This window comes from Phyllostomus discolor, chromosome 5 (assembly GCF_004126475.2).
Source record: "Phyllostomus discolor isolate MPI-MPIP mPhyDis1 chromosome 5, mPhyDis1.pri.v3, whole genome shotgun sequence".
In the NCBI taxonomy this organism is placed as follows: Eukaryota; Metazoa; Chordata; class Mammalia; order Chiroptera; family Phyllostomidae; genus Phyllostomus; species Phyllostomus discolor.
In genome coordinates this window covers 163,607,758-163,633,912 of record NC_040907.2, presented here as the reverse complement: position 1 = coordinate 163,633,912, position 26,155 = coordinate 163,607,758, and the positions used below count along the sequence as shown (strand labels likewise).

General features: G+C 47.2%; 1 protein-coding gene across 24 annotated transcripts in view; it reads left to right on the top strand.

Moving 5' to 3' along the window:
- Window positions 1-26,155, top strand: part of ABLIM1 (actin binding LIM protein 1) — a 266,602-nt gene that overhangs the window by 214,462 nt on the left and 25,985 nt on the right. For 16 of the 24 annotated variants that reach the window (XM_036027350.1, XM_036027344.1, XM_036027339.1 and 13 more), the window contains exons 7-13: window positions 3,292-3,379; window positions 6,252-6,310; window positions 8,651-8,734; window positions 18,218-18,295; window positions 19,013-19,168; window positions 22,356-22,391; window positions 23,773-23,902. In XM_036027350.1, the coding sequence (XP_035883243.1) occupies window positions 3,292-3,379; window positions 6,252-6,310; window positions 8,651-8,734; window positions 18,218-18,295; window positions 19,013-19,168; window positions 22,356-22,391; window positions 23,773-23,902 (631 nt within the window). The remainder of the gene's footprint in view (window positions 1-3,291; window positions 3,380-6,251; window positions 6,311-8,650; window positions 8,735-18,217; window positions 18,296-19,012; window positions 19,169-22,355; window positions 22,392-23,772; window positions 23,903-26,155) is intronic. The other 8 variants (XM_028512007.2, XM_036027342.1, XM_036027356.1 and 5 more) reach the window with 1 other exon arrangement.

Here is a 26,155-nt window from a genome sequence, read left to right as displayed (position 1 = left end):
GGTCTTTATTTTCTTACTACACAGCAACACAAAATTACATCCTTGTTGTAAAGGATCAAAACAGTGCAGATGCACACAGAGGACATTGCTGGGACCTGACCCTTAACTCCTCCCTCTCTCTATGGAGGTATTCGCAACAAGCTGACAGGTGTGCATTCTCCTGCTGCCCCTCCATGCAGGGCGCACGCATAAAATTGACATATATACACAGGTGTGTTCTCTCTGACACATTGATAATAACAGTACCTGAGTCATAGGCCTGGTGAGGAGGGGGTGCTTGGCAATATGCTGTTCATCTCATTAGCTCCATGAGGAAAGTGCAATTCTACCCCTTGTACAGATGTGGAAACCGAAGGTCTGAGAGATTCCCAGCATCACCCGACCACGTGCTGCGGACGCTGGACTGAATCTAGTCAGACTTGACTACTCTTTATGTGACTGGGCCATAGACATTCCGTTTCCGAGTGACTCTTTCTCTTAGGCATATCAGTTTGAACTCTCTCCGTGCAAGGACATAACATTTACTTCATTCTTTTAATGGCTACATAAGGTCAGTGTTTTATCTAACCACTTGCTTATTTAGGTTGTTTTCTGTTTGTCATTTACTATTGTATGTAGTACAGTGCCAAATATCTTCAACACATAACACGTTCGGGAACATGTGTGAGCATTTCTGTAGGGTAGCTTTTAGAAGCGGAGTTTGCGTGTCAGGGAATATGTTCATACTACAGTTTTATAAGTATTGCCAAAGTCGCCTTCCAAAAAGAATTCTACTCACCAGCAGTGTTGTGAGAATGTCTGTGTTCTCACACTAATGATTTTTTTTCAATCTTTGCCAGTGTGACAAAGAAAAATATGTTTTTCCAAAATGTATTTCCCTGATGCCTTTTGGGGTCATCCACATTTCCTCTGGAAATTGTCTTTTGCTTATATTGCTGTTTATTTTTCCTTGTAGGTGCTCTTTATATATTCAGTGATACTCTTTAGTCTGAAAGGCATGGCAAATATTTTCTCCCCATCCGTTACTTCTCTCTCTAAGAGGAAAATCCATTGTTCTCACCATTAATTGAATGATCCACTCTTTCAGCTCCTTTGAAATCCCACCTGTATTTTAATTCTCTTGTTACACGCTGGCTGTTTTCTCTTCCTGTGCCAGAATTACAGCACTTCAGCTATTTCAGCCTTAGAATAACGTTTTATGTTGGAAAGGCAAAAATCCCCTTTCATTGCTGCTCTCTTTTGCAAAAAAAAATGCCCTTGTATTAGTGAGCATTTTTTCCTCCCCTGTGAACTTACAGAGTTGGCTTGTCGAGTTCTCGAGAGGAAACTCCTGTGAGTACTCTGGCTTAGAATGCACTGCATTCATAGCTTCGCCTTAGATAAATTGACACCTTGACAACCTTTACTTCTCCCATCCAGAAGTACTCTGTCTCTGTTTAAGTCTTTTATGCTCATCAGTTAAATTCTATGGTTTTCTTTATGCAAACCTTACACTGAAAGGTTTGTTGCTGTTACAAATGAGGTCCTGGCTTCCCATTACATTGACTTAATTTGTATTGCTAGTGGATAGGAAAACTGCTGGTTTTTATGTGTTAATTATTTCATCTAGCTACTTGACTGAACTCTTTTGTTAGTGACCTTTACACTTATTTCTTTTTCTTGACTTATCACATTGGCTTGGACTAAAACAATGTAGGAAACACCGGTTAAAGTATACATCTTTGTCTCGTTCCTGTCTTTAATAAGAAAGCTTCTAATGTTGTGCCACCAAATATAGAAACCCTTTGTCAGCTTGAAGAAATTCCTTCCTATTCCTGGCTTACTGGGGAGTGTGCTTTTTCACTACATCAGATTCCTCTTGAGGGGCCTGAATTCTTTCCCTTACATTTCCCTGGAGAATCCAGAGATTGTCCCTCCCGGGACCCGTAGCACTGACCTCCCGGCTGAGCCTCCCTGAGTTATAACGGAGTAGGTGACACCATCCCTCCTCCTGCACTCACGGTGGACCCTGGATGGCCCGAGGAAAGGAGTTCCTTTGTGTTGACATTTTCTACCCTCCCCTCACCGCCCAGGAAATAAACTTAATTAAACATACTGTGTGGACAAGAACCATGGCACTACTTCTGGAATTTTCTGGCAAGCCCCACTGAAAAGATTTTTTTTTCCTGGCTCCTAGTTTTAAATAACTTCCATTTTTTCCCGCACTTGGTTCTCTTGAGCAGCTGAGCACCATGTCACATTCTGGTTGCTAAGTGGCTTTCGGACTTTCTCAAGGAGCACATTAGAAAGGAGGCACTCTGGCCTCTCTGACTTCCTGTTGAGCTTCCAGGCAGGACCACGGTGCAGCCACTCCTAATTCTAGGCTCTCGGCACTGCCTTTCCCCTGGTTAAAGCAAAAGAAATGTCGTCCTAGTTTATTGATAAAGTGACTTAATTGCAGAGTGCGCATTTGATCGTTTATAGGTAGCACGGTTTTTGCTGTCCACAAAAAGATTTCATTTTGCAGGCATGTATTCGGAGCATGACTCTAATGCGACTCGGCACCTGTCTAGAGAATTGTCACTGTGTCCAGTGACACTTCGCCTTGGGGAAGTCAACACCTGCTGTGATGGCAACTGTCATATGTAGGACTATGGAATGCCCAGGGATAATGCAGAGCCATCTCAGTAAAGTGCCTTCTTCAGAAAACAATTAATACAAGATTTTGGCAAAAGATCGTAAGCAGCACAAGAGAGCATTTGGGCTCCTTCTGAGAGAGAAGCAGTCGATAATGACTTTTACTGTGGTTTTTCTCAGCTCGCTATAAACTGGGTAGATTTTATTATTTTCAGACTATTTGGCTAAGAAAGCAAGAACCTGCTAATAGAATCCTTCCCTTTTGTTGCCTTAGTACAAACCAACATTAGCCTCCGGCATTCATTCGGATGTTAATGTTTTTGAGATGGGTTTTTTGTGGGAGGGGAGATGGAGTGGACTGATCTCATGCATGAGTTGTGTAACTGGCAGCCATCCAGGAGAGCCCAAGCCAGGAGAGAACCGGAAGCCAAAAACCCCAAGGGGCAAGTCGGCCCCATCACGTCAGGCACAAGGAGCTGGTTTTGAGCCCCTCCCAGTTCTGATGGGGTTGGCTTCAGCTTCTAAGGCTGTTGGTGAAGGAGGGTTGGTCACCTGCACAGTTATTTTTCCTTTCTCACCATCCTCTCTTTTCCTCCAAATCCCCAAGTCCAAAAAAAAGAGGCCGCGTTTAGTGACCAGGAGTAGACTAAATGTCCCTTACCTCTTCTCTTCCAGGCAGGCGACAAGCACTACCACCCCAGCTGTGCACGATGCAGCAGATGCAACCAGATGTTCACAGAAGGAGAGGAAATGTATCTTCAAGGTAAGCTGGGCTCAGGAGCCCCGAAAGTTCCCCCCACGGGGGGGGGGGGGGGGGGCCATGCTGTTTGTTTGTGGGGTTGTTTTTAGAGAAAGAGGCATTTCATTAGCTGCAAGACTACCCAGGTCCAAAATGAGTGTGGCCAAACAGTTACCTCATCGGTTAGTATTAATCAGCCAAGCAATACACATGCTGGCAGTGGGCCCTGAGGCTGTTAGCAAACGTGTTGCTGCTGGAATGAATGTGAATAGGACTAGGTGTTTGAGCCATGGATATAAGCAAGAGTGAAGATCGCACCTCCTCCCAGCCCTCTCCAGCAACCTGCTAGGGAAGCTGAAAGATCAAAGAGAGAAAGCATTTCTAGAAATGCTACTGACCGGACAACTACTTCTTCTTTTCCCCTTTCACTCTCCTGCCAGAAGGACTGTTTTGAGGCCCCCCCAGGCTGCTGCTGCCCTGGCTTCCAGGGAGAAGAAAACCTCATCTTTGGTGAATTGCCTCACAGTTACATTTCATCACATTAAGATGACATAGCTCTCATACTGAAGGAGAGGGACAGAACACGCCCTAAGTCCCTGAAAGAGAAATGAGACGTTTCTGGTGGGATTGTAAGGAGGCCATTGGATTTTTTTTTAATTGAAAATGATTTTGAGAAATGTTTCCAGTGTACAGCTATCACTAGTTTTTATCTCCTCCAAACTTCCGTAGCTTCTGCAGGGGAAGATTCTCTTCCATCAAACAGTACCATCTGTGGGAGCATTTTGCTATTTTTGGCTGTACAAGAGTCATTAAATAGACAAGGGCTTATCAGTAAATTTAGCAAGAACTGTAAGAGCTATTGCTCATTCAATTTTGGTAATGACTGGGTTTCATCTGCTTTTGCATGTCATTTCTTCATGTCTCTTTGCACGTAACACTGTGTATTTTTAATGAATGTTTTGCTTTGCTCTTAGGGGTTTTTTTTTTTACACAGCTACAGAAATTGCTCTGGAATATTCAAGCGAAGCTTAGGCTACAGTCCCCTTAAAAAAGCTAACTGTATTAGAAATTAACATCCCAAACATCCTTTTAACTGTAGGATGATCACCCTGAAATATTATGATTTAAAAAATCACTGAATATTAAAGGGCCCAAATAAAGGCAAGTGACAACCCAAATCCATGGTCTCCTCTGGGCATGGTGTGACATTGCCCTGAAGACAGGCAGGAAATCTGCAATGGCAGTAGGCAGGTGTCACCATGCACTTCCGGAATGGCTCAGATTTATTCTTTACTCGGCCTCTGGGCTTCATTTTAGATTTTAGTGCGTCAGTGACAGCATTCAGAAACAAAGACGCCAGAGTGCCGGTCAGCCCCGAGTCTGCTCAGAGCTGAGACTCCGGGTCTGGAAGCTGAGACGGGGAGTGATCTCCAGCTGTGTGCAAACACAGCACATTCACACGGCAGATAACCAGCTGCCCGTTAAACATGGGCGGCATCTGATGTGCTGTCTGTGTCACATCCCCATGTGCCTGACCTCTGGAGAACAATGCGACACTGCGCTAACCCAGCGTTCTGGCCAGCGGGCTCTGATCAATAGAACCCTCACAGCGAACGTAGCCCCTGGGCCCAGCGCTGACCCCGTGGCCCTCGGCTCTCCGCAGGAAGAGGGTCTCCAGTGCCTGCTAGCCGGCCCCGGAGTAATGTTAGTGCCGAAGGGGCTATGGGTCTGTCTGGCTTGTGTGTGTTGGATTGTCCTCTTCTTCTTTTCTGGCCCTGGCTCAGGCCAGATGGAAATGATTGTTAAATAGGGGTTACAGTAGTATTCTGATGTGAAATGTATTTTCCTTGTCGTCGTTTAATGCTATTTTAGCTCGATGGTATAAAGTAATACAAGAATTACTTACAATTGATTGCTGTTTCAAGAGATGAGGGTTTCGATAATGAAATGTAGAAAGCCTGGTCTTCCTAGAGACTCATTAAATTTACAGTATATCATTTCCTCACTGCTTTCAACTTAGTAACTTCACTTGCTTAAATCTTTTTAAGTGCTCCCCCTGGTTCTCCTGCCCATCCCCACATTTGAACATATCCTTACGTATAGGTCTTAGCCCTAATTTTATAAATGCCATATATATCTGAGCATATAAAGTTCTGTAGGTGGGTTTGCATTTTTACAAGATAAGCGCTCTCTGTGGGATGAGAATGTTCTCTTGGTTCTGGGACCGTCCATGAAAACACCTTGTACTCTGAGGAGGTGAAGGCATGGACCCAGACAGACCCAGAAAACGACACCCAAGTGGTAGCTTCCCTAGTTTAAGGTGAAGACTTTTTAAAGTTAATTAAAAGGTTGAAAGATAAAGGAAACTTTTGGATTTGTAACTTGCAACCTTTCTACTGGTTTGTCTGATATCCCAGAGCTGTGTAGATGACCATGTATATGGTTGGATCAACAAAACAATTCAGTGAGCGTTGCCTCTGAATATAGACTGTTTATCTGTTTTGCCTTTATTTCCCTCATCTAAACCGCTTGGTTGTTTTGATGTTCTGTACACACGGCTGATGGCTTATCGTTCTGAAATTAAATGCAGCTTGTAGTAAGACGCAGACATTATTTTTAAAAGATAATGATATGGTTAGAAAAAAAATACCCAGTCACCAACTCAATATCCCTGAAATCAAAGCATTCTGGTGCCCAGTTAGTGGTCTCTGTGGTCAAGAATTACGACCTTCAGGAAGCAAGCTCAGACTGGAGTTTGGAGGGGTCCCGGCTCACATGGCCACAGGGCACCCACACTGCCCGGTGCTGGGGAAACAGGGTTCTGAACCCTTCCCAGAAGTTCTAACGTGGCTTTGTTCCACTGCCCCGGCTCTGAGCATGCGCTGTGTCTTTCCAGGTTCCACCGTTTGGCATCCAGACTGTAAGCAATCCACCAAGACGGAGGAAAAGCTGCGGGTAAGGAAATAATCAGAGATGTGGTGGCAGGTGCATTTGCAGGCCATATGTTTCACAGTGACTCATTCTCGGGGCTGGAATTTGGGCGAAATTACTTTTCCATGACTTTTTTTCCTCTATAGCAGACCATGCTGAAAGGCCATTTGGCCAGGGGAGGAGGTGCCCTCCTACCTTAAATTGATTACGGTTTTTGTTCCAAATGCTTATGTTGGACAAAGTAAGCCTTGCCTCGCTGGTCAGATTCTTAGGAATGCATTCAAGAGAAACGTCAAACCATACAGATGTGAAAAAAATGATTCATGACGTTCTTAGTCCAACATCTGGCAACCGCCTCACCAGACGTTTTTATACTCAGTCCGTAATGCAACCCAGCAACCCAGCGCTCAGCTCTTGGAGCGTTCTGCTGCCCTCTCCTGTCCAAACTCTCTGAGGAGCCTCCCTGTCCAGAACCTCCCTGTCCAAGAGCTGGTGATCTGGGGAAACAGCAATGAGCCCCAACATGTCAGTGTGGACAGGCAGGCTGCATGGTTTTAGAACTTAACTCTTACATGGCATTGGAGTGTTTCAGCGGCTCTCCTGGGACCCGGAGCACACGGGCAAAAGGATAGACCCTCCTTCTCCCTGACTTGTAAAGCCTTCTGGTCTTCATCAATTCTCAGAACACCACCCGAGGACCAGGAGTTATCGGCTTCAGAAGCCACATGTGTGCACAGCTGTAAGCCATTAGCACGATCTGCATCCTGATCAGGCCCCTCCAGGTTTCCACCTGGGCCAGACAGTGTTTTCCAGAGAGATACTCAGACTGGGTCCAGACCATCGTCTCTCCGCTTAGCTCACCTAGTGGTACCCTTGGGGAAACTGGAGTTTGACGATCATCCACGTGGAGGCTCAGGGGAGAGAGTGGACTGGGTTTATCTGGAAGGCCAGACTTAGAGTGTGGTCTCCTTTCTCCGCAATCTGCCATGAACAGGCGTAAGAAGCCATGTCTATAACCCTAGTAGCAGTATATTTTAAGTGGAGAAAAACAAACATTTTTCTCAGAATAATTGGGTGAAGACAAGACAAACTGAAAAAGAATTCACCCCCCCACCCAGTGTCAGGATGGGTGGGTTTCAGCATGTACATAGAGCACCAACTTGAGCACAGGTGTGTAGCCCTCAGGTCCATCAGCTGGCGGGCACGTGCTGGAATAGTCACCTTGTCTGGGCTCCAGATTCTGGGATTTTTGAGGAACCACAAATGCTTCAAATATGGGTTCTCTTTATACGTTACAAGAACATGAAAGAGAGTGCTTATTGTCACTTTTATCATGAGCATGTAAGATTCACAATAGCGGGGACGCTGCCCAGAAAAGGCACCCAAGCAGCCCGTGGTTCGCACCGTGTTTGGGTCATCGTGGTCATTTCCTCCCCTGTGGGGTCTTCTGGGAGACGAAGACAAGAAGGCAAACAGGGCCAGACTGCCTGGAATGTGGTCCTCACTCTTTAAGGAAGGATTGCTCGAGTTTGCAGATGGTGTTCCTAAAATGATTAAAAAAAAAAAAATCAACAATTTTAATGGCGTCTTGATGGAACTCTCTGGATAAGCTTATGAAAACAACTAGTGAAACTCTTACACTCATTCTAGCCAAGAGGAGCTATTGTTTTGTTCTTCCTGTGGTGGAGCTTACCAGAGAATTCCAAAGCTCTTCCGAAGCCCGCGTTTACCACTTGGGAGGTCAGGCCCGCCCTCGGCTCATCCACCGTTGGGAAGTCAGTAGTGAGAATTATGTCTCTCCGAGGGGAAGGGGTCCCGATGTGTCCTGAGTGGGGTACGTGCTGACGTGGTGAGATTTAAAGGCGAATTGGTTTTTGAATAAGAGAATAAATCTTGTGCTCTCTTAAGGGTGTGTCTACCGATCCCAAATCTTGAGCCAAGATTTTCAGGCCTTTCACCGGGTGTCACATTAATGCAGTTACCATAGCAAAATGAAAATGTTTTAAGGCTCTCTCAGCACCACTGAGTAATCCACATTCTTGGTATTTGAGAACTCACGGGGTGTTTGTAACAACAGATTCTTAAAGGAGCATCTCTCAGTGGCTTCACTGGCTTCTTATTCTCCATCTGGAACGTCTAAGCCAAAATAAATGGAAAGGGGTCGCAGAGGGGTTGGCATGTAGGTGAATATACTACCTGCTTTTAAACATGGGCCCCCGAACATCCTCATCCGCATACATCACCTATAGCAATGACGCTTGGCATTCGCCATCAAATTAGTTTTACTGAAGGATTTTTCAATAGTGTTTCTGAATCGAGTTTCTTTCTGTGTTCATCCTTTCCTTTTTTCATGTTTCACGGCAGCCGCCAAACATTCAGCATTCTTCCTCCGATTTCTTTTATCCCAAAAGTCTGATCCGACGCACAGGACGGTCCCCGTCACTGCAGGTTGGCGCTGTGTCTAGGCCGGGGCCCGGCGCGCTGTCCCGGGCCCCGGCTTCTGTCGCTGTCCCTCCCTGCGCTGCTTTTCCCACCTCACTTCTCTGGCTCCTGCTTCTCACCCACGGAGTGCGTCTCACCTTCTGATCGTGGCTGCTTTCTTCTCTAATCAACGTTTCCATTTAGAGCAGTGGCTAAAGCATCGCCTTGATTCAAACAAACGCATTAGAAGCTACGCTTATGGTCCCGTGTTCACACGTTTGTTTGCTCACTGAACAGATAACTTGCCAAGCACCCACCCAGGCGTCCTGTGGGCTGGGAGCCATAGACGCAGACTAGCAGGGGAGAGAAGCTAGATAGAGAAGTAATTATGAAATAGCAGAGAAACATATCACAGGAAATGGATCACATAGATCAAGAAATGTCAGCTGAGCAAAAGGGTCTCCAGGGGGCACTTTCTGGAGGCTGGTGTAGATTCGAACGTGTGCAGGTGATAAGACAGGGGTGGTCTGAAGGGAACGGGAAAAGCAGGGCACTGGGAAAAGCTTGGGTAGGGAGCGATTTGCCTGAAGAAGGAGCAGTGAAGCAGGAAAGGAAACAAATGAAAGCGGGCACCTATTCTTCAGAGGCAGAGAAGTTTACTTACACTGGCACTTGCCCTTTCTGAGAATTCCCATGGATAGCTATCCTTATTCCCATTTTACAGATGGACAGACTGAGACCTATCCCAGTGAAGTAACTTCCCCAGAACTCCATCACTGATAAGTCAGTGGAGCAGCTGGGATTAGAACCCATGTCTCTGTGAGCCCATAACTCTTCTTCCCACTGTTGCACAAGGGGAGAGAGAGAGAAAGCTGGGACGACAGGAAGGGAAGCGCATTAAACCCTGGTTCAGTCTCATGGTGTTCAAGGAAAGCGCAGCGCGACCTGCCGCGTGTCCTACAGAAGCAGGATGCGTTCCCAGCCAGACCTCCGGGTGGGCGGCGAGGCGGGAGCCTGCGTCCCTGGCACGGACTGGGCCTTCTCCCAGGGTCTCTGAGAACCCGCTGAAACCTCCGCCTGCTAAATGACAGAGTGACTTTCCACAACCCCGTCTTTGCCCCGATGAAACCCATTGTGCGGCTCTGCCGACCGGTCAAGGTTTCAGCCCAGCCCTTCAGTCTGGGCTCGGTGCCTGCGCCTTTTCTCTGGGCCTGCCAGATGACACTGGGGCCGAGGAGAGTTTTGGTTTCAACTTCTCCTTCTCATGAGTTGAATCCCAGTTAGACGTATAGCGTTTAGAGTGGAAAACAATGTTTAGACATCAACCCTCTCCGTGTCTTCATGTCTAGAATGAAGTCAGCCCAGGGCTACGCAGGTCATGAGCAGCAAGACTTAACTGCAGATTCCGGCCTCGGGTGTGTTGCCTTGGCCCGTGATACTGGACTGAATTCCAACTCGTGTTTGTCATACGATTTTCATTCTATCTTAAAGCTTTAGCTCCAGCTGTGGGGTTTTCACATGAAGTAAAATTATAGTCTCGCGAATCCAGAGGAGCAGCCAAAGATCGTCCCCGCTGCAAATGAGTATTGCCCGGAATTAGTACCTCTGCTTAGCAAAACTAGTACCTCTAGTTTTCCCCCAGTAGTACACTTTATAACTCAAGCAGTGCTCTGTTTCATTAGCCTAGGGCTATAACCAAGTGACGCATTTCCATGATGTGAAGAAAAAGGCCACCATCATGTGTGGAATATTTTGGTTTGCTCCAGACCCTTAAATTTGAGATGCTAAGTGTCTCGAGAAGTGGTGGGTTAGGACACAGAAATCTGCCTTTCATAGCTTCTCTCTTCCTACCCTGTTATTCAAAGGGACATCTGGTCCCCATGATCCAGCCATAAATAGCCAGGAAGTCAGCCATCACAGAAAGTCTCCATCACAGAAAGCTGTGAACAGCTAGGGGCCTGGCAGAGAAAACCGACCAATGGACAAGGCCCCCTTCACCCACTGGCATTGAAGAACAGTTCGCCAAAACATTTAACAAGCCCAGAAACTCCACAGCAATTTTCAGATTACACAGATATATTTTTATTTTTAAAAAGATGGTGTCCTAACACAGCAGCTCACTTCACCCACTAGTATCAGACGCCGTCGGTTATTCGATCAACTGGCTGTGCTTCTTGCAGGGACATTCAGGGACTTTGCGCCCCAGAAATCAGCCCTGGTTGTGTTGTGGGGGAAAGCCCAATGTATAGGAGGAAAATCGTTGTCCTGAAACCACTCCTCCTTTCCTCTTGCTGCATTGCAGATAAAAAGCAATGATGAAAATACAATTACCTAAGAAAACCATGTTCTAGTTTTACTTACTTGGAAGAGTTTTGTGTGAATTGCAAGTTGTGTCTACAGGCAACACTCAGGCCGGGTGTTTGTAACTCCTGTTGTCATTCAGTACAGACAAGGCACATGCTAGTCCCAGCACCAAGCTGGTGATGGTCCGAGTGGACCACCTGTGTCCATCCTAATCGGGGGCTTCTCTGCTGTGCCTTCCGCAGGCTAGAGCATGAAGGGGCTCCTGTACAAACTGCGCACGAGATTTTTGTTCTTTTTGAAACTAACGTTCACCTACTGTTACATATGCACCTACAAACCTGTAATACAGGGGTGGGCAAAAGTAGGCTTATAGTTATGAGTATGCGAAACAGCGTTCTTCTTGTACTATTATTTATTATTGTATTATTTTCCATACGAACAACTGTAAGCCTATTTTCTAACCCCTGCATACAAAATACCATGTGTATATATATATATATTTTTAAAGGAGGCAGTTAGGGCCTTATATATGTCTAGAACAAGGAAATGATGTTGATTGTTTTTTATTAAGGTTGCTACAGTCCATACTGCTGTATATTCTCAGCTTCCCCTTTGTTCGAATATTTTATCCTTTTTGGTCTTTGCAATCCTTCAGGATGTGTAGGCGTTAAGGTTTATACTAGAGAGACCCTGAGGCCTCTTGGCCATCATGAGTGCTAAAGGCATTGGTGAAACTCTCCAGGGAAGGGAGGTGGCGCCCCTGAGCCGCTCCTGCTTCCTCTCCAACGCAGATCCCCTTTCCAGAGTAGTGGAGTTCACCCTCGCTTGACCTCGGAGCGAACAGTCCATGCACGCAGATTTTAAAAGTATTCCTCCTTCTGCAGCTTCTGTCGCCCCGTTGTCTAGTGAACTCCAACAGAAACCCGAGGCAGGTACCATCCACCGCAGCAGCACTCCGTAGCAGGTGTTCGTCCCCTTATATCAGTGGCTGTCCCGTAGGAGCTGTCCCATCTGGTGGTAGCCAGTTGCCTGCAGTTGCTCTCCCTTCTTAGAGCATGGCTTCGGGTGAATGCAAATTAGATGGAGGTAGTTGTGGCACCTGGCTCCTGCTGAGTGGGGGGCGGGGGGTGGGGGCAGCCTCCCCTTCTAAGGAGGGACCAGGCATGCATGGTGGCGCATAATTGAAAGTAAATGGAAAATGTCGTTTCTCCGCTTCCTCGCCAGGTAGAGTTCTGGTAAGTTTCGGGGAGTTTTTTGTTTGTCTGCTTTTAATGGTCAGTATTTGAAGAATGACAGGAGCTGGGGTAGAGACATAAGAATTCTTCCATGTAATTGTCCCTTTGTGACTGTGCCTTCTGAATAGTGGGACAGAGGGACTGTGTCAAGGCCTCGGGGGGAAGCAGCTGAAAGGCCGTTAGAAGGCTTTTTAAAAAGATTTCATATAGACAACAAAAAGTCATGCATTTTCAGTCATCTGGTATTAGTAACCAAATGCCATTTTTTCTCCTTCCCACTGAAATGAACTACTTAGTGTTCTGGCGAGACGTCTCTTTGTTGTGTTGTGTGTGTTTGTTTGTTTGTTTGTTTGTTTAGGAAAATAAGAAACTTTATTGAAATCAAAAGCCAGTAGCTGACAGTGGGCTGAGGAGATCAATGGAGGCCGTACGGACCCCTTCCTCACGAGAGATTGAGTGGGGGCAGCCCCCTTCAACTAGAAGATTCTCTCTGAAGGCCCCTTTGCTCCTGTTGCCAAATGCGGGTTAAGTCATTTGATTCATCTTACTGGCAAAGTGCACGGAGAGATCACAGTCTATTATCCTTTCCATACCTTTGTGCCTTCTCCACCTTTCCCTCTGCCTCCCCGTTGTTTCTGGCTCTCTTTTTTGGCAAAGAACTGAATTTTTTCAACTGCGCTTTCAAGTTGGTTTTTTTCTGCAAAGCTGAAGGAAGGGAGGTTAAAGGGCAGTAGGTCACGTGTGTCTCAGCACTCAGACCCAGGTCCTTGTTTCCTTTCTCTGGAACACAGAAGCGGACGTGCTTTTAGGGAGAAGTGTTTGAAATCATCTTCGTTTGTGATATAGGCAAGAGAGTGATTTTGGCCATCATAGCTCTCACAGAGGGTTCCAGAAACAAGGGTTGTTGACGTATTGAATGATTGAGTTCATGTACTCATTACCGGGTCACTGTTGTTAGCCTGGCTATCTGAATGGGCCGACATACTCATTTAGGTTACATAATGGTTCATAAGGCTTATCTGCAGAAATAGAGGTCATGTGAAAATGTTGTCACAGCCCAGTGGGGTGACACGGAATTAAGTTCGTGGTAATGAAGGGATTTGAAAGCCAGAAAGCGTGTCAGTGATTGTGCTTTTGAGGTTGAGATGAGTTTGGTTTGAGTGGGTTTGAGCTACCCTGCTGGAAGACAGGCTGGGCTTTTTGAAGATGACTAACTGATAGGGACCCTCAGCAAGGCATGTATTAATGAGGAAGAAAGCCCTGGCTGGTGTGGCTCAATTGGTTGGAGTGTTGTTCTGTAAACCTAAAGGTTGTGGGTTCGATTTCCAGTCAGGGCACATACCCAGGTTGCAGGTTCGATCCCTGGTCAGGCACATATGAGAAAGCAACCAATCAATGTTTCTCTCTCTCTCTCTCTCTCTCCCTCTCTTTCCCTTCCTCTCTAAAATCAATGAAAAGTGTTCTCGGGGAGGATTAAAAAAAAATTAAATTAGGAAAAACACAGCTAGAAGAATAAAAAGGGGTCTTTTAATAATAAACAAGATGTTTATTTACAATTCAATATGTTAAAATGCTAAGTGTTTAGAACTGAAATGTGAAATTCCCAATATTTAACTAAAATGGTAGCTCAGTTTTCAAAAGTATTTTCACTAGCTTCATAAGGGGGAGGCCACTCCAATCTCTCCCAGTGGAGCACATGCACTTTGGGAGCTGTGAGGGAATGTGACAGAAAGCAGATGACCCACGTGTGCTGGGTAAGCCTTGGGCACAGGGCAGGAGGCAGCAAACCAGGACCGGTCCTGGCGGCCATGCAAGGTCCTCCCCGCCCAGCACAGAGGGCGCTAGTTAATTACTAATGCTGAGACCAAAGCGGGAAGTCTGCCTCGGGAGGATACAGAATCACTTCCCAGTGACACTCTCAAGAAGGGGAAGGACATCTGTTAACCCCAGGGGGCACTGCTGCCCCTTGTGCTGTGACAGATAACCTATCTGAGTTCCAATGCAGAGGGGGAGGGCTCCTAGGTGTGGTAGCAGTCGAGAACTCTAGGGAAGTCTAATCTAGTTCTAGGCAGCTCACGTTTGAAAGGCCTGTCCTCTCGTGAGGAGCAAAACAGGGCCAGGACCATCCTTCTGTGTCTGAGATAACTGGCTAAGAAATCCAGTCTCATGTCCAATATCTGAAAAAATGCTGGTGCTGGCGCTGTGCCCGGCAGGGTGCTAGAAGCTTTGTACGTATTGTCTCATTTCTCCCTATGCACGAAGTAGGGGCTGTTAGCACCCTTTCCTCCAGTCTATAAGGGGAGAAACTGAAGCCCGAGGAAGTCCAAAGAGAAAAGAGAGAAAGAGAGGAAAGGAAAAGAAAAATCTCCCGCAACGTCACACAACCAGGAGAGCCGAGATTTGAACCAAGTCATTTGACTCCAAAGACGACCTCTTAACCTTGCTATATTATATTATACAGAGTTGTGTTTTAGCCCATTATTTCATTTTAGACAGGAAACAGACGGCTATTGCAGGAAAATGGGCGAGCCGGAATATAATACAGGCACAAACAATGTACCCACGGAAGTGAATTTCACAGGAAGGTTAGGAGATCAGAATGAAGCTGGAGCAAACAATGGTGACACAAGGAACGAAAGAGCCGCATTTGAATCTCCATGAGGCACCTTCAGCATTTCTTAAATACTGCTACATCAACTGAAGATGCACGTGGCCAAGTGAGCAAACTCTCTAACAAGAGCCAGAGCATCAGTGGATTTGCTGAACATCAACTTGACCTTGAAAACTACTGAACTCTAAAATTCTAAAGTTTGTATTTTGGAACCAGAGAATCTGGGGCAGGAGTATACACGTTGGAAGTGATTCTGATCTGAAAACCTTTAAACTTTAAAATTTAAAGCGTCAAATGGGACTTGACAAAATTTCAGATTGTTCAACAACTCAAAGCCTTTCACCCAATAATACTAGTAAATGAGCCAGATAAAACACTTCTGAGAAAGCCGGCGCAAGTCACCGGACCCTCTGATGGGTGAAGAAGGAAGGGAGAGAGAGACTGAGCCGAAACAGGCTGGTCCAGCCAAGGGGCCTGTTCTTGGGTGGGGTTGTTCGTCCCTGGAACAGACCGTTAACCCCTTCCGAAGCGTGCTGGTGTTCTCCAGCGGCGTCCCCGTGAGCACGCAGAGTGCACGAGAGGACGGAACGCTCCACAGCGACCCTCAGGTGCCTCGTTACAGGAAAGGCCGGCAGTGTCCCTGGCCCACCTTTGGCAGACAGTCGGGATGAGTAACGTGAGAGAGACCCCAAAGCTCGGCCTGCACTTGGTTACTCACACGCTGCGCCGGCTGCTTGTTAATGAAAACAGGCCTCTGTCGTAGCAATGCCAGTAACTGAAGACATCTGACTGTCTCCCATCCTCACCTACCGCACCCTGGCACGGCGAGCAAGCCTGGGGTGCGTACCCCGCCCAATAACACAGCTAGTGCAGGGTCCTCACCCCACCCCAACAACACAGTCAGCTAGTGGGAGTCCTCACCCCACCCCAGCAATACACAGCTAGTGTGTGGTTCTCACCCCACCCCAACAACACACAGCTAATGCAGGGTCCTCACCCCATCCCAACAACACACAGCTAGTGCGGGGTCCTCGCCCCACCCCAACAACACAGTCAGCTAGTGGGAGTCCTCACCCCACCCCAACAACACACAGCTAGTGCAGGGTCCTCACCCCACCCCAACAACACACAGCTAGTGCGGGGTTCTCATCCAACCCCAACAACACATGAGCTAGTGTGTGGTTCTTACAGAGCTAATGGCAATGAAAGTGTTTTGAGTTTGCAGGCACTCTCCTCTGCTACTCGATCTCAGCGTTTTCCCTCGTTCCCACCTCATTTGTCCCTGAGCCATGTTGTCGGGAGATAAATGGTCACAGGTCCCTTACGCTGTGGGGGAGATGTTAGTGCGGGAAGAAGTGAAGAGCTCCGGCTCTGTCTCTAGGGGTCAGATCCTGGTCCTGGCCTGCCCGCGTGGCTCAGAGCACAGGGCCATTGGGTTAGGGTTAGATGGGGCTGTGCCTGGGCAGGGCCGGCGGGGGCCTGCCGCGTAGTGAGTGGGCAATGCATACCGGCTGCCACTAGCCACTAGCATCCCTGCGTTGTTGCTCAAGAGGCTTCGTTTCGACATTGAGTTTGGCACATGGGAGCTCCCGGTCGTTTGAAGCCGCGGACTGCCTGGAGTTAATTAGTGTCCCCCAGGGGTGCCTGTTGGCTCATCTTCGCTAAGGGGTGGCATCTCCTTTTGAAGGAAGGCCACACTTTGTGTCTTTTCTATGTTTTGATCAAGAAAGGGATTGAGGAATTGGACTTTCTGAGTGGTGGTGTTATGTGAATCCTTTCTTTTTCAATATACTCAGAACTGGGATTTTCTCATATTGAGGTATGACTATGGTTGGAGAATTGGAACGCTAGGTGGAAGGGCCTGTACGCAGCAGGTCTGGGGGAGGAGGGGCGGATGCCAGGAGCCCGGCACCGGTCCACGTGCACAGTGTAAGGTCCCCAAGCCTGTCCAGCTCAGACTTGCAGACACCAGAGACGCTGGCCGAGACGATTAATCTTACTGTTAGCATGTGTCTAGTCATTGACCTGGCCGGGTGGGTTGGCTTTCGTTGTTTCGGATATGAATTAGTGATGCAACATCCTTGTTTTTAGAAGTTCCTTTGGCTCAGCAGCATTCACATTCAAGGCGCTAAATATCAGAAACAGTACCAAAGGGGAGAAGGCCCTTCTCCTGAAGTAGGACTACAGAAGTTCCTTTCTCCAAGGAAGAGCTGCTCGGGGGAGCAAGTCCCCTGACACCACCCGGACCTTTGGCTTTCTCCGCAGAGCGTCCCTCCTGCTCCTGTAACCGCAGGGCTCTCTCAGCAGATGTGGCAAAGTCCAGTTTTGTTTTGCCTTTTTCATCCTCCTTGGTGGTTGACCACTAACCTTATTTAAATGACTCTGTGTGGTCAGCCTCAAACCATGTAATTAATATGAGTCAGGTGTCCACAAACTGAGTATTTGTTTACACTGATAAATTCTAGCTCCTTCCTTCAACAAATACGTACGTCTTCTTTGGGCATGCACCATGAAAAATAAACCCTATGAGGGCAAAGATTATATACCCCCACAGTTAATGAGGGAGATAGACTTCATGCAAGAAAACCAATAAACATGAAATTAGATATTTTACTCATGACAGAGAAAATAAGAAAATCTGGGAGAAAATAAGTAGAGAAACCAACTCCAGATTGGGAGATCAGGGAGGGCTTCTTTGAGGAGGTGATATTTAAGCTGAGGCCGTAGGAGGAAATAAATGAACTGAGAAAGACTGAGGATCAGGGCCTTACAGACAGAGGGGGCAGCAGGTATAAGCGCCCAGACGCAGGGCCATGCACGTGTTCGGGGAGTTGTGGTGGCTCGTGAGCGACAGTCGGAAGGGAAGGCAGGGCCGAAACCCTGAGGCCCTGGGAGTTGGGACTTTTGTTCTAAGTGGACAGTGGAGCCAAAGCAGGATGGTGACAGTCCCAGTGATGTTCTTCAAAGAGCTCTCTGTGCACGGGGCGCAGAGTGGATGTGAAGAGGGCAGGAATGAAGGCAGGAAGCCTGCAGAGGAGGGGACCTGGTGGCAGTGGGGACACAGAGACTGTGCCTGGGGGTTGTGGCGATGCAGAGAGAAATGTTCATGAAGGCAGAGCCAGGTCTCAAAGGGGACAAGGACGTGAAGGTGTAAAAAGAAAAGCCCCAACCACATTCTTAAGGCTGACCAAGCTAGTTCTCATTTACCTTTCTCTCTGGCTTCTATCTTCCCTTATTCAGAAAAGCCACAAATCTCTCTTGTATTAACCAGCTTAGTTTTTAGCAGAGCGTAGGGAGGCAGGCCAGCCTCGAATCTGCAGCCACGGTCTGAGATCTCACTAGTCCCTGTTTATCTTACAGCCCACCAGGACTTCCTCGGAGAGCATTTACTCCAGACCGGGCTCCAGCATCCCCGGGTCCCCGGGGCACACTATCTATGTGAGTATCTACTTGTGGAAGAGGCGCTTCTGGGACCTGCAGAGGAGCACTAGTGGAGTGGATAACCAGAAAAAGAATAATGCAAAACGACTTCTATTTCTGGTCTGAGGCCCGGTTTTTGCTTTTGTCGATGGGCCCTCTCCATCATGCTCTCGCTCAGGCACTTAAACCCATCTGTGAATGTGAGCATCAGGTGGGGGGGGCGGGTGGCGATCAAGTACATGCCCCGTGAGATGCAGTAGCACAATGCAGGACTGAAGAAATTGTTGCGCCTAGCTTGCATACAGGTAGTTAGGGGTTGATTGTACACTTTATAATGCTGATACTGGATGTTCTTAAAGCCTGCCACAAAGCTATGTAAATATTTAGTTTATTAAATATGCAGTTCTTGTTTTTAGCCATCTAGGAGGATTTTTTGGACCACCTCTTTGGGTTTTCCTTCTCTGGAATAAATTTAGGGAATTACCCTGCAGGTGTACAGGCTTGATGAATGCTACATAGACTTTTCCCCAAGCTTTAGATGATACATTTTTTTAAAGTAATTAATATGTGGTATTAATGGGCCACTTTCTAGAGAGTCCAACAGTGCTAATAAGCAAAGCGTTTGGGGTTTTATTTTTAAGGTTGTCGCTTTTTTAAAGCAGGTAAGGAAAGGCACAGACAGTAATTGCCTGAAGGTGAGATAGCAGAATAACTTTGCTCTCCGTGCTTTGCCAGGCAAAAGTGGACAACGAAATCCTGGATTACAAGGATTTAGCGGCCATTCCCAAGGTCAAGGCAATTTATGACATTGAACGCCCAGACCTTATAACCTACGAGCCTTTCTACACTTCGGGCTATGATGACAAACAGGACAGACAGAGCCTGGGAGAGGTAAGAAGTTCCTAGAAGCTGTGAGTCGTGTAGCCACTCACTTCTCTCTTGTCACACGCATGAGAGCTACTGACGGGAGTCCAGGTGAGTCAGAGGGTCCCTTGGGTTGCGCACTGTTTGCAGCCTTTCCTGCCAGGTGCTTGGAGGGACTCCACACCCTGCCCCTGCCCTCAGGAGGTCACCGAGAGGAAGGAGAGCAGGCCAGCCGCACAGAAAACAGCAATGAAGGGTGAATGCCAGTTTGTCCCAGGTTGCAGGAGAGTGGAGGTGGCGTGCTGAGAAGGAAGCCACGGTTGTCAGGGAAGAGTCTGTGAGCTGTGCAGAAGGAATTGGGGGCGGGGGCGGGGGGGGTGGTCTTGGTCTTAGAGCAAGCAGAACTATAATGGGGATCATGAGGACAGAGAACACACCCCCAAAATTTTGATAGCTGCAGTTTTTAGCCTAGTAAGATACTTAGAATGTGCAAAAATAGGTGGGGAGATGGAGAGAATGGTGTCACCCTGGAGTACCATGTGTGAGCCAGGGTTCTGGAATCGACTTAGCTGGCTTAACCTGGGGACTCCACCTGCTGCTTGAATGACTCTGTGTGACAGCCATTCTGGTGCGAGTTTCCTCATCTGTAAAACAGGAAAATGACAGAATCGTCTTCGTAGGCTGAGATAGTAGGATCAAATAAAGTATCAACTAATGATTTTATATATATGTAAGCAGCTAGATATAAATGTATATAAAATACCTACATAACTTATCATCTAGTAAAGCTGATGGATGTGAACTCATGTATTCGAGCAGCTAGCAGAGAGCCAGAACTGTGGTGCACGGTCAGCAAACAGCAGCTACTCCCGCTGTCGGTGCGGGTCCCCTTGGGGTTTGTCGGTGCTCTCGCACCTGACCCTCCTGCAGCGGGGCCAGCGCCTCTGCGTCCCTGGGGTCTCCTCATCCCCTTTCAGGGTGGGGAGTTGCCGGTTGTCGCTTCCTGCTTGGGTCCCCTGGGATCTTCCCCCTGGCCTAAATTATTTTTCCCCCCTAAATTTTTCCCCATTTATGTTTTAATTGGAATCACCTGTAGACTAACTTGAGCCCACTCAGAGATATGTCACTCAGGTAATGGTCTGAAATCAGCTGTTCAACCAAGGTCAAAACAGACTGTAAACTACGGAGTGTCACACCGTGCTTCGAGATCTTAGATGAAGAAAAGGCATGAAAATGTGTTGATTCTGTTTCATTTGTTCACAGTTATATATAATATTTATTTTATATTTATTTGTAGGTGTAACTTTTTTTTTTTTTTTAATTTTCCCATCTGGGTTTTTTACTCCAGAGAATAGCTCTGCATTGAAATGGTCCATTGGGCCGCAAAGAGATATCCGTTTTCATGTAATGCCACCTGCTGGTCACATCGCTGTAACTGCATCTGCGGCTGCTCAAATGCAGGTCTAATGGCCTGAGTTGCTGGGTTGCCATTGGGCTCTGCAGAGTTGAATAGGGAAAAGGGGAAAGGGAGGTTCCTGAACCAGGTACACAGGGGCTGATCCTGGAGCAGGTGGATGATGATTTTCTAGTGTTAAAGTCATACAAGCAAGGGGAGAGTGTACGGGGTTTGGGGTTTGGGGGTGTACATTTCTGTGTTTCCCGGGGGCTGCATTTGGGGCAGTAAAATGTAAGAACGCAAGAGCTTGTGCTTTGAATGGAACATTTCTGGGTTTGAAACCAGTCTGATATTGATTTGCTTACCATGAGACCCTGAGAAAAATCACATATTTCAGCCTCCTTATTTGTAAACTCAAGATGGCAATAACACCTTAGAGGTTTTCTGTAAGAATTAAGTAAAACATTGAGATTACAACAACAATACCTGGCACATAATTAGCCAGATATTGTTATTGTCGTAACTGGGAGGGGTCCCCCAATCAGAAATCAGGCATGTTAGTGAACCCAGGATCTTCTAACTTAGGAAACTTTGTTTTCCTAAGCTATTTGACTATTTATTCCTTTTGTTACTAACACTTTTCTCATGGAATCCTCGTTAACATCGCCACGTTAGAAACACCGCAACTTGGAACTCTGTGTGCCCTCAGAAAGCAGGAGTGGGGTGGCTCCGGAAGCCCGCTCAGCAGGGGCCAGGCCTGGCTCCTGCCCCAGGGAGCCCCCGAGGCAGCCGTAGCAACAGGCAGGTCACGGGGCTTGAGGAAGCCTGGAGCACCGGCAAGTTTGGAGGACGGGGCAAATTCTGAAACGGGGAGATCCACCACAGGGCATGTTCTTCAGGATGCTTCGTTTGCTTCAGTTGTAGTTAAAGTCGTTTTGCACTTTCATTATAAACATTTCATTCTGTTACTTAGGAAATCTGGGCTGAGCCCTTCCCGTACACCAGGAGCGGCTGTAGTCACTGGAAACACTTAGCTGCAGCTGAGTGGGGTCCTCACCCTCCTGGAACGTACGGGGGGACAGGCGGACAGCAGTCTCGTTTCACAGGGCGAGAGTGCTGTGAGGAAACGGAACAGTCGGGAGAAGGCTCGCTGGGGCTGCGCTGCTGCTGTAAACAGGAGAGTCACAGAAGGCACTGCGTGGTGGCGTGTTTCATAGAGACCCCCCCTGCAGATGGGGCGTGAGCCTGGCTAGCAGAGGGGACAGAGAGAGCACGTGGCCCATGGCCCACGGGTGGCCCCAGGGAAGCCTGTGTGCCTGGAAGGCTGGCAGCCTGCAGGTGAAAGGTGGTGAGGCTGGCAGGGCCGCCAAGACAGGGTGCCACAGGCCTGGACGCTGCAGGCCTGTTGTAGGCATCAGACTGTTTCATGTGATGGCTGTGGTTATAACTTAGTCAAGGATCGATCGTGTCTGCAAAATTCTGCATTTGGGCGGACACTGGAACTCATAAGCAGTAAACAGCATAGTTGGACATAGTAGAGGACATAATTCTGACCTGTCTAGTTCACTCACCTAGAGCATCACAGCCATGTATCAGAACCTGTGGTTCTCAGGCAGCAACATGCGCCCGGGTCACCCAGGAGCTCCGTCTGTGTGTGCCCGTCTGAGCCCTGCTCTCAGGTTCCGCATCAGGGCACGGGCAGGGGGTGCTGGCCTGCGGAGGTTCAGTAATGTCTCCAGGCGATGCTGAGAAACACCAGTAATCACAACTGATAAACAAATACACATCGTGATTTTAAATTCTCTTTTATTCTTCTAGTCTCCAAGGACTTTGTCTCCTACCCCATCAGCAGAAGTAAGTACTGTTTTTGAAAATTATAGTAAGTAGAATTGGGGCGTCACTTGGGTCTTTCCTAGGCTGGGCTTTTGGAGGAAGGACATCAAGTAAAAGAACAGAAAAGCTGTGTGCAAGACCAGGACGAATGTAGGACTCCTCACATGTAAGATGTGACCACAAGACATAGCAGGAAATTCCGCTTTCAGTGGAGACCAGGGGTACAAACAGCCAGACCCGGTCTGAGTCCTATATGTAATTGATTTTTATTAGTATGCTGGTAATTACACCTGACACTGTGAAGAACTTCCACTATTGACCAGTGGCAAGATTCGGGCACGTTAGTTGGGGACTTTTTGTTTCGTTGTTGTTTTCATTGGATTATTGTTACAGCGAGCTGGGATCAGACCCAGGTCTCTTTGCCATTCGCTGCCCAATTTCACACAGCCACGGTTCCCGAGGTTTTAAAGTAGTCCCCTTTCACACTTGCTTCCAAACGTGCATTGTGTTAGCCAAAACCTCAGTGGTCAACAAATGCCTAAAATGTAAAACATTCTAGTACTCTCCTAAATCTTATATATTATGTTTACGTGTGATTTTTTTGTATTGAATACCTAACGTATTTTCTAGATTTGGACCCAGGAGTATGCCAGTGGTGTTATTACATCCATTGAATTGATGCTTGTCCTAATTTACTTAATTAGACCCCAGTTCATTAAGCATGTAATGCAAAGCTTTGTCCTCATAAATGGTGGCATTATTAATATATTTGAATAAATTTTTCCATTTAAAGATCATTTTTTATTATTTCCCTGGAATATGTTTCCCAAAGTGGGAAGTAGAATTCCTTCCCGGGTTTGAGGCCACCCCCAGCTTGTTCACCAGGAAAATCAGCTTAAAATGTCACCAGGTCAATGTCATGGGGATTAAGCGGGCTCTGCCTGTACAAGCTACGCATGTGCACACGGGTCTCTTACCTGCTCGGAACTTTCCGAAACATTCCTCATTTGTGGGAAAGGGAGGTAAGAGCACGCATCCTACCTTCCTTACCATGCAGATCTGATGAAGCAACATAGGTGAGCACACTTTATAAAACCCAAACACCCCATATAAACATAGTCATCGGGGTTATTCCCTCTTACCCCAGAGCTCTATCAACATCAGAGTTTATAATTTTTCCATGTTAAAATTTTGGTAAAAGCAAGTGCTAGAGGTCTTAAACAAGATGCATTGACCACAGAGTGCTCCTTTGCATGATATCTAAGGGGTGTGGCCCTAAAATGTGGTCACAAATGAGCAAGCAGGTGGGCATGACAGCCCCCAGGTGACTTCCGCGGAACTCACTGTCACTCCAAGGTGATGATAGCTTTTGTGCTCACACTTTCTCACACTGCGTTTCCAGGGGTACCAGGACGTGCGGGACCGGATGATCCACCGGTCCACCAGCCAGGGCTCCATCAGCTCCCCCGTGTACAGCCGCCACAGCTACACTCCAACCACATCCCGCTCTCCACAGCACTTCCACAGACCTGGTAAGGGCCACTGCCCCTGGCTTCACTCTGCAGGATAGCCTGTGTTTCTGTGAGACATCTTCCCCCAGCCCTGAGAGCTGGCTGCCTAATACATACGTACCCCTCCTGCAGGGGAGGGGAAAAAAAAGAAAGAAAACTCATAACCAACTACAGTTTGTATTATACCTCTTCTTGAAATAGTTATTTTATGCTTATATTCATTATGATTTCTTAAATAATGACATTTTGACAGGGAATGACTAAAAACAAAGGAGGTTTGGGGGGGTTGTTTTTTGTTTGTTTTTTAGTTTTGAACAAAATCTCATCACTTCTAGACTTAAAACAAAGGTCTCCAAAAGAAAATATTTTGATGTGTGTTTTAGGCATGCCAGCATTATCTAGAGACCCAGTATGCCCCCCTGGTTGATGGTCCGGTGCATTCGCCCCTGGTTGATGGGTTCCCTTACCCAGGCCGGTGGAGGCAGCCAGCACGCCAGGTTAAGCACCTCCTGGAACAAAGTATGGTACACAAGCTCGGGGGTGTTTGTCACTTTCGAGGTCCATTCCAACCCTGAGACTTTGGATCAGGTTTGGGAAACATAAAATCATCAGAGAGGTGCTGTGGTAGAGAGTGTGAACTAATAGTGGACTTCAGTGGACCTGTTTTGTGTGGAATTTGGTCCCTATTTGTGGGTGTCTCATATGTGGACTCAAAAAGGAAAGGGGAGTCCCAGCACAGACCCAGAATTCCCTGGGAAATGGATTCACAAAGGAAGACTTGAGCCCTTTAACCTAACTCAGTGGAAATAGCGTACACCTACGAAAACTTCATTTTAAGATCCTTGCTTCTACCCAGGCCCATGAGCACAAACCCACTTACTTGCTAACTTACTTTACAAAGTAAAACCAAAAGAAATGGATAAAATGTTAAAGGGCTGCAAATATTTTCTTTAAAGCCATAGATCTAATGCTCGTAGAGGACTGAATTTTTACTATTTGATCCTGTAATAATGTCTACTTTTCTCTAGGCTCGTAAATATTTACTCAGTATTTGTTGAGTTACACTATCATTTTAGAGTTAATGAGAATGTGCAGGAAATGGATTCCTTTTTCTTTTTATGCACAACTGTATTTCATTCGTGCCCTGGGCCTGGGTCTGGATTTAAGCCCTTGTCTATCTGGGTGACAAGAAATCCTTTATGCTGCCAGCCCTGTGTTTGGGCACGTCCCTGAGGTCACTGAGACCCCAGCCACGGCCTTGTCAGAATGACTTGGGGCTGCTGGGAAATTGTCCCCGAGACCTCTGAACGGTGACAGCGTGGCAGTTGGGGACAGTGTCTCCCTGGACGGTCCTGTCCCAGCTGAGCACCAGGAAGTTCCGTCCATCCCAGTCGAGGTTCTCCCATCAGCAACCTTAGAGATTCCCCATTCTAAGCATCCTTCCTCCTCTCCCTCCACAGATTCGCATGATGCCAATTAGTGAGGGTTACGAATATTTTTTGAGGACTACACCTGTGACGTGAAGCTGGCGGGGTTCTGATAGCCTAGTTGTGGTCTGTAGAGAGCACCCCAAATTTCCCACTCCATAAGTTCTAGACGCCAGGTGGTAATGCGCTTCCCCGAGCCCGGGTTGTTAGCTTTAATGTGCAGTCTCCTTCCAAGAGAACGGTGCTGCCGCCACCCAGGTCTCAGGGTGACAAGCAGCTCTTTGACAGCAGGGAACACAAAGAGGGTTGGGTTTTTTTGTTGTTGTTGTTGTTCTATGTAAGCAAAATAAAATTAAACTTCCAGTGGGAGAAGTTTGCAGCTTAAAAAAAAAGAATCTGACCCTTACCTCTGAGTCCTTTTCAAGGTTCTTGAAATGACCGTCATTTTTTTTACCTGTGTTTCAGAGGGTTCTGGTTTGTCGGTCGCTTTTTAAAAACAGCTGTCTTTGAGTGGCAAGGATGTCCCCGGCACTGGCTGACTGGTAGCTGGTGTCCTTCTGACAAAGGGTGTCCTGGTGGCCGTTCCTTCTCGCTAAAGCCATTTATTCTCAGCGAGTGACTCTGTACTGACCTGAACCTCTGTGTTTGCAAACTCTCCCCACCTGGCCTAACCCTGCGCAGGTGCATTCTTAACCCTTCTGCCTTCCTCCGTTTTCAGACTCCTGATTAACCGTCTTTATTTTTCCCGCTTTGTTTGGAACGATGCCGTGGTCCCTGCTCCTGTGTTAATTTCTGTTCTTCTTTTCTGTCTCCGCCCTGCCCCACCCCCCGGCTCCCTGCCGCACAG